Consider the following 8,473-nt stretch of genomic DNA (forward strand, 5'->3'; position numbering starts at 1 on the left):
ATTTGGCTGGTGGCTGACTGGTGCTCAGTTTTGTGTTTATTCTGTTGGTCCCACGGGTATCAGGACAGTTGTGAGAACTTGTGATCAGCATTTAGTTTAATGTGACTGTTCAGGGATCAGTTTGTGTCCTCCACATGATCTTTACAGTTTGTGGCCGGTCCCACACTGGATTGTAAGATCACCTTTACAGATCATTAATTATAGCTAGTACATTGTTGAGCATCCAGTTAGGCACCAGAATATTGGCTGAACATTAGTACAAGAGAAACCACTACATTGTTACTGGTGTTCATTGAGTCACTTCCAAAACACCTCCAAACACCTTCTATGAACGGATGATGTATATCAGACATTGGATAGTCATTTTATACTTTATAAAATATACTTTATACTTTATACTAAAATTACCAAAAAAAATAACAAATTCTAGCATTTCGAATGTGAATATTTGCTGATTTCTTGTGTTTTATATGAGAGTACACTGAATATCTTTGGACTGTTAGTCAGACAACATAAACAACAACAACATGCTGTTGCTCAATACTGAAAACAGTTGCACCCATTCATGGATAATAACATTTATCACGATTCACAGCATTATATACATCCATATTGATTAATCTCTACCATAACCTGGCACATCCACTGAGCTCAAAAGACTCTCTCATGCGGTGTCTTGGTAGCTCTAGCTCACCTGGTTGAGCGTGTGGCTGTGTGCCCGATGTAATAAGGCTGAGTCTTTACCACAGCGGTACAGGTTCGATTCCAGCCTGTTAGCTCTTTGCTGACAATTACGAGCTATCACTATCCATTAAAGGCATAAAAAGCTCAAAAATGTTTTAAATAAAAAGTCTTTCCCATATTATATCCCCAAATCAGACCATATTAATTCAAATGGTAAATAGAAACCTTTGTTCTTCAGATTTTTCTCTTCAGTTGTTATAATACTTCTTCTTTTCCATTTTTTAGAGGGAAGGGATGTCAAAGTTTAATAAAATCTATGAGTATGAATACCATCTCTTTGGTCAGGTAAGTAAAATAGTACAGTGAAATAATTACATATGCACATCTGTTTTTTTTGTGTTTTCCATTGTCTCAGATTTTTCTGTTTCGTTATGTTTCTGTCCAGAATGTGACAGTAACCATGACATCAGTATCAGGCCATTTACTGGGGATGGAGTTTAAAGCGCCCTTCCAGAAATGGTAAGTTAAAGTTTAAGTTAAGTTGTATATTCACCATCACACAGTATCCTACACAACTGACTGTATTTGTACTTTTTCTGTCCACAGGCACAGCTGCAATCCTGTGCTGTTGTTTGATGCTGAGGTAGAGAAGTATTGTCCAGATAACATGCTACAAATCAAGGTATGCTTATTGTCCTACTTGCATGAGTTACAGAAATATACAAAAACAAATCATGTATTTAAAATAACCTTTGAGATCCGTCACTCGTCTGTATCCACATTGTGTGTTTGGTTGATATTGGTAATGTTAACTGTGAACTGAATCACAATTTCACTTTTCGTTTTTGCTTGTTCGATTGCCTAATTGCTTTATTTTTATAAAACTGGGATAAACTTCACCATTTGTTAATTTCGAGTGGGTGTAGGCGCAGATGATGCACTTTTTCATCTCTCAGCAGTAGGAGTTTATAATTTCCATTCAAAGAAAATAATGATGAATGTGGATTATAGAAATGGACTTGAAAGATTTATATGACTCCCTCATTCTCCATATTCTCTCTAGCGCACACTAGAGAAAGAGGCGAGACAGTGCCAGGCCTTAGTCATCTGGACGGATTGTGACAGAGAGGGAGAAAACATTGGCTTTGAAATCATAGACGTCTGCAAAACAGGTATGATAGAATTTGTAGGTTGTTTTTGTTGTTGTTGTCTGAGAGTTAGATGAGAAGATTGATATCACTCTTATGTCTGTATGGTAAATATGAAGCTGGAGCCAGAAAACGGTTAGCTTAGTGCAAGACTAGAAACAAGCAAACAAACAAACAGGGAAACAGCCAGGTTCTGTAATAAAGTAATAAACCAGTAATAAAAACGGTGCTTCCTAAAGCTCAATAATTAACACGTTATATCACATTTGTTTAATCTGATCAAAAACTAAAGAATGAAAACAACACAAGTTTTTTTGAGGAGTATGTGCCTGGCTAGCCGTTTCCCCCTGTTCCCAATCTCTGCTAAGCTAAGCTAAACAGCTGCTGTCTGTGGCTTCTTTACTGTACAGACGTGAGAGTGGTATCAATCTTCTCATCTGTTTATTCCAAAATGTCGAACTATTCATTTAACAATGCACATCTTAGTATGTAGACTTAATATATAAATGAATATGTAGAAATATAAAGGTTTCTGTGACTGTGTAAAGCCTAAAAATAGCAGGTTTTGTGTATGTTTCAAATGGCTCCTGCTAATAGTGTATGTGTATGCTTTCTAGTGAAGCCCAATATACAGGTCTTTCGGGCAAAATTTTCTGAGATTACCCCCAACTCCATTCGGAGAGCTTGTGAGACTCTAATGGAGCCGGATGCTAACATCAGCGATGCTGTCGATGTCCGTCAGGAGCTGGACCTGCGGATAGGTAGGATAGCACTCTTAAACTGTACTGAGTAATATGTAGAGACACACTAAATCAGGTGAAGAGGATTTATTTAGGATTAGTTCATACAGTATAATCACAATTTAGTCTGGATGTATCACTTTTGTATCACTCTAGTGCCTCTTCTTATCTAAACGTGTGTGATATCATGGAAAAGCCTGAAAGTTGTGAATATGATCCTATCCTCTCTCCTGTGCTCATCTTCAGGTGCGTCCTTCACTCGATTTCAGACGCTTCGTCTGCAGAAGATCTTTCCAAACTCTCTGGCAAATCAGCTGATCTCATACGGCAGCTGTCAGTTTCCCACTCTGGGCTTTGTGGTGGAGCGCTTCAAGGCCATTCAGGCTTTCATACCTGAGACTTTCTACAAGATCAAAGGTACAAACCTCAGAACCATACGGGGATGGATGCATAATGGTTTTAAACCGAGACTCTATCCTCTTCATTCCTTCTGTTCTTTGTGTCTGTCGTGGTCAGTGCTGCATGAAGTGGAGGAGGACACTGTGGAGTTCAGTTGGAAAAGAAACCGTCTCTTCAACCACACAGCTTGCCTGGTGCTCTACCAGATCTGCATGGAGGTATGTGTCTGTTTGCGTTTGTATGTTTTATGTTATGTTATGTGTGTGTGTGTGTGTGTGTGTGTGTAAATATGTACCTATGCTGTGTCCTTTGAAGGTCAGATGATGTTGCTATTGTAAGCTCTTTCTTAAAAACATTTACTGTGACAAATCTGTGGTTCTTTCAGTGATTTTATATTTAATGTGTGTTCAGCATTCAGTTTAAACATTGCTGAGTTGTTGAGATGTGCAAGGAAAGGCTCTACTCTTGACTATCAATGTCAACAGTCAAGTTATTGATTTTGTTCTGTTTTGATTACTAGTTTATGTTCGTGAATGTAATGTAGGTCTTAGTTATGTTCTTAGTGATGCTTTTAGTCTTTGTATTGGTCTTATTTACCTCCCAACCATTCCTTTAGGGGGCTATAGTTTATTCTTGTAATATGCTAATTAAGAGGCTAACTTAAATCACCTAAACTTACCACAACCATGTAGGTTTACCACAACACGGGGCAGACTGTCTGTACAGCAAGTACCTAATAACCTTATCAAACACAACATAACAGAAGAAGTAAAGATTAAAAAAATATATTGTTACCCTATTTGATCTTTTCTCCAGAGATGAAATTTCAGTGACAAAACATTGGATACATAAAAATAAGGTATTATGTTGTAGAGTCTGACAGATACCGATTTTAGAGCTTAGCGATACAGTCGCCAATATAGTCTGGAGCTGGAGCTAGAATGAAAATTGACCTTTTTTTATGTCGATTTTGCGCCGATATGACTATGCAAAGGTACTCAGAAGGCTGCTTACATAATTTAACATATAAATAGTCAACCTATTCTAGTAGACATTGTTTAGAGCTGCTTCTTTTCTCTTACTCTGTGCTGTTTTCCACAGTATCGTAAAGTGCAGTGTTAAAATAAACTTTGTAGTTACACCAATATAACACATTACATTACAATATATACCAGAACATTTGAATATTGGTGCATATAAGATAAAATATAGCTGATACCAATACCAATATGGCCTGATAATATCAGCCGCGCTCTATTACGTTGTCTCAAAAGCTGTAAATATTCTGAAAAAAATAAAAATAAAAGCTGTAACTCTGACCCTACACACTAAATTAACCATTAAGAAAATCCACAAAATAATGTTTGTAAAATCAGGTCAAAATTACATTCTTGGGGCGCCTGAATAACTCACCTGGTAGTAGTCCTTGCTGCAGCGGCCATGGGTTTGAATCCAACCTGTGGCCCTTTGCTGCGTGTCCCCTCTCTCTACCCCGTTACCTGTCTATCTTCAGCTGTTCTATCTAATAATAATATAACATATATCAATCATTTCACAATATCAGCTTTTTTCCTAGAAAATGCACAGTGTCAGTTCTTATGATATTGCATGTGCAATAATACATAACTATGACAATATAATCTGTTATCATACTGTAATAAAGTCTATTAACTTAATTATCACCCTCTCACACTTTGTGTATTTAATAAGGCCCTCACATTTTGGTTTTGTAACAATTTGTGCAATAGTGTCAATACATTTTGTTGTTCTGTAATCTTTTGTTGATGTAGCCTCAGGTCCTTTTTGTTTTAAACCCTGTGTGGTCTCAGTTACTGGTAACAGGATGGAGGTGTCATCTGAATCTATGACTGTATGACTGAAAAACACTTATGTGCCAAGATGCTCACAGCTGACAAGCATGTAATTATCACGTAGCTAGTTCACTGTTTCCCACGGAGCAAGATGTGACTATCAGGAGCCAAACTCAGGTCAGATATACACAATACTGTATGTCCCTGTGCACCAGGGATCAATCAAAAAAATCAAGAGTTACTAACTGGTTTCCTTTGGTTTCTTGAGTAATAACAAATAAATTTGGGTGGCAGTAGCTCAGTGTGTAGTGGAGAGGGCCAGTTTCAACTCCCGCTTGTGCCTGTCGAGGTGCCCTTGAGCAAGCCAAGCCTAAAAACCCCGAGAAACCTGCTATCCCCTGTTACCGTTGGCAGCCCCATCAACTCCACCCATGCTGTCTCCCCTTTGCATGCCACAAAGTGGGCATGAAGTGTGCATTTCAGGCCTGTGTGTGTGTGTGTGTGTGTGTGTGTGTGTGTGTGTGTGTGTGTATAAAAAGAGTGAAAAGAACAATTATCCCTACGGGATCAATAAAGTATATCTTTTTCTTAAACAAAACTCAGTTGAATTCTTATGTAAATAACATAATAACAAACGTATAAATCACACCATGAATTCCTACATATTTAATGTATTTAAATATATATTGATTCTACTTTAAGTGTTAAAAAATCTGACAAGGTCAGCAAAAAAGTCCCCAGATTATACATTAAAGCTGCACTTATCAATGGTTTTATATATACAGTAGATCAAATGACTATGTATATAATTTGAAAGGGGTCTCTTGGGCTACGTTATTTAATATATCATTTATATTTAATTTAAATGCAAAAATACAGTGATCCGCCCCTGTCTGTGTGTGTGTGTGTGTGTGTACGTGTGCGTCTGTGTCTGGTTTGCATTGTTGTTACCTTTTGGGGACCTTTTCTGGTATATAAACACTGACCTTGTTGGGACCAGTTGTCCTCATGGGGACCTAATGTGGCAGAACATAATTTCTAAGGTCCTGGGGTTAGGGGCAATGTGTGAATTGAGATTATGTTATGGTTAGGTTAAGGGGTTGGGTTAGGCTGTCCACAAGGAAGTCAAGGTAATGTCCTAACAAGGATAGCTGGGCAAACTTTGTGTGTGTGTGCTTTGTTATGTAAGTGCATCCACACATGTGTAACCTCTCCTCAACCTGCAGCTTATATCTCAGGAGGACACAGCGATAACTTTGAATGTGTTGTCAACGTGCCTGAATAAAATGGGCTAAAAGCCACATGTAGAAAGGTACACACGAGTAAGATCCTTTCATTCATTTCCAGAATCCCATAGCAACAATCACCTCAGTAACCAGCAAACCAAAGAACAAGTGGAGACCGCTGCCTTTGGACACTGTGGTAAGAATATAAAGTTGAACAGCCAAACACATACATATGTTGCATCTCAAAAGACACCTGGTTATAGTATAAAGTGTATATAGTTATTTTTACAGCACAGCAGAAATAGCAGTATGTTGCCCGCTTTAATCTCCTGTGTTCTTGTAACAGTCCTTTACATTTATGTGTCTAACAGGAACTGGAGAAACTGGTATCTCGGAAGCTAAGAATAAATGCCAAAGAGACCATGAAAATTGCAGAAAAGCTTTACACCAATGGGTGAGTGCATGTTAGTTAATGTGCATGCATACTGCTATCCACACAGCAAAGTGTTATGTTGGTCCGACCATATGCTAAATGTCCTTATCAGTTTACCCTCCCACAGTATTTTTGATCTTTCATTTGAACTTGTTTCACTCAGATAGCTGGCTTGAAGCCACCTTATTAGAGGCTTTGTGGTGTCAGTGAAGCGGTCAAATGTTTTTGTTGTTGTTTTTTTGTTTACCGGGTTGTTATACCACCTCAAAGTCGAGGCTATTTTTGTACATGAAAAGACACCATCTGGCAGGGTGGCCTCTTTCAGGCCTTTAATAGATGAGTTTACCAGCAATGTCACATTTCCAAAGCATTCCTTTTCATTTGTGTGTGTGTGTGTGTGTGTCTGTGTGTGGGAAGATGAGTTGTGACTGTGTGTGTTTTATTTTTTCTGCTCAGGTTTATAAGCTACCCCCGTACAGAGACAAACATTTTTCCTGAAAGCCTGCCTCTCAGCCCCCTAGTGGAGCAGCAGGTACTAAGCCCCATCTGGGGCACGTTCGCCCAGCGGGTGCTCGACCAGCCTGGGGGTCCCAAACCACGGCAGGGCAAGAAGTCCGACCACGCCCACCCCCCCATACACCCCACCAAGTACTCTAATACACTGCAGGTAAAGCCACAAAAACTGCCACTCAGTTTGTGCAAATGTACTTAATCTGAATGTCTGTCCTCTGGATAACAACAAGTGTACAAAAAAAAATTCTGCTAACATAATGTTGGTGTTTTTTTACATTTTGAATCATAATAAACAGTCTTAATAAAATACAAACATTTGATCATTGGTGACAGGTCTTTCTGTGCCCAACCAGTCCTTGTCATATCTTTAAACTGTTTATTTTTATACAATATGTTGGAAACAATGGACTCAAACATTTCACAGACTGACAGCCCAAATGTCACTGGAGTTGTTCATACAAGATAATAAAACATTGATCAGGGCAAAACAAAAACAAAAAAGCATTTTTAGGCCACATGTCCTTTTTAGTTTATTGGCATTTGATGAACTTTGAAGTATATGTATATTAAAGGTCCGGTGTGTGAAAATAAATGGCAGAATGGAATATAATATAATAATAATAGGTATGTTTTCCTTGTAGAATCACTTATAGTGGAGTCATTGTGTTTTCATTACCTTAGAATGAGCGTTTTTTTATCTACAGAAGCCGCAGGTCACCTTCCATGGAGTCGCCATGTTTATACAGTAGCCCAGAACGGACAAACCAAACTCTAAGTGTAGATATGGATTTTTGCCTTTTTCACGAGTTTTGTAGCGACCATAGTTCCTCCTACGCGCTTTCCATCCCCTTGTCATTCCCAAAATGTCAAATAGAGATGCAAGCAGTGTTCAGTTAGTTGCAATATGAAACTTCACCACTAGATGTCACTAAATACTTCACACTGGCCCTTTAAGTGTCTAGACAAACACAAACATACACACATTAACAGATGACCATATTTCATGAATATTCACACACATACATCTGGAAATGAACACAGACGCTGTGAAGTAAGGATTTTCTGTTTCTTCTGTGTCCAGGGCAATGAAGGACGCGTGTACGAGTTTATTGTCCGGCACTTCCTGGCTTGTGTATCCCAGGATGCTTTGGGTCAGGAGACTGTGGTGGACATAGACATCGCCCAGGAGAAGTTCTCCACCTCGGGACTAATGATCATTGCAAGGAACTACCTGGATGTTTACCCGTATGACAGGTGGAGCACTAAGGTATGGTGTGTGTGTTTGTGTGTGCCCAACACACACACAACACTCACTGACTACCCACCACACACAACACGACACACACACGCACCCAACGCTTCAGTGCTCCCCAGCACTTTCGCACTCACGGTTAAACATCCGTAGTTCTTGCAATGCATCATTATTCCCGAGTGAAGAACTTCTCCTGGCGGCCCGCATGCCCTGGTCTGATGTCGCGAGCCACCACAGTCTCCTGACCCCACAAGCATCGTCCTGGGT

At 39.1% G+C, this 8,473-nt stretch overlaps 1 protein-coding gene across 1 annotated transcript in view; it reads left to right on the forward strand.

Moving 5' to 3' along the window:
• The window catches only part of top3a (DNA topoisomerase III alpha), a 24,924-nt gene that overhangs the window by 822 nt on the left and 15,629 nt on the right, over positions 1 to 8,473 (forward strand). The window contains 11 exon segments of the mRNA XM_035655344.1: positions 970 to 1,029; positions 1,130 to 1,203; positions 1,291 to 1,366; positions 1,748 to 1,856; positions 2,450 to 2,593; positions 2,819 to 2,989; positions 3,089 to 3,189; positions 6,130 to 6,204; positions 6,380 to 6,462; positions 6,898 to 7,108; positions 8,036 to 8,221. Coding sequence (XP_035511237.1) covers positions 970 to 1,029; positions 1,130 to 1,203; positions 1,291 to 1,366; positions 1,748 to 1,856; positions 2,450 to 2,593; positions 2,819 to 2,989; positions 3,089 to 3,189; positions 6,130 to 6,204; positions 6,380 to 6,462; positions 6,898 to 7,108; positions 8,036 to 8,221 — 1,290 coding nt within the window.

Source organism: Morone saxatilis, unplaced genomic scaffold (genome assembly GCF_004916995.1).
Source record: "Morone saxatilis isolate NCDOM2014 unplaced genomic scaffold, NCSU_SB_2.0 Contig14, whole genome shotgun sequence".
NCBI lineage: Eukaryota > Metazoa > Chordata > Actinopteri > Moronidae > Morone > Morone saxatilis.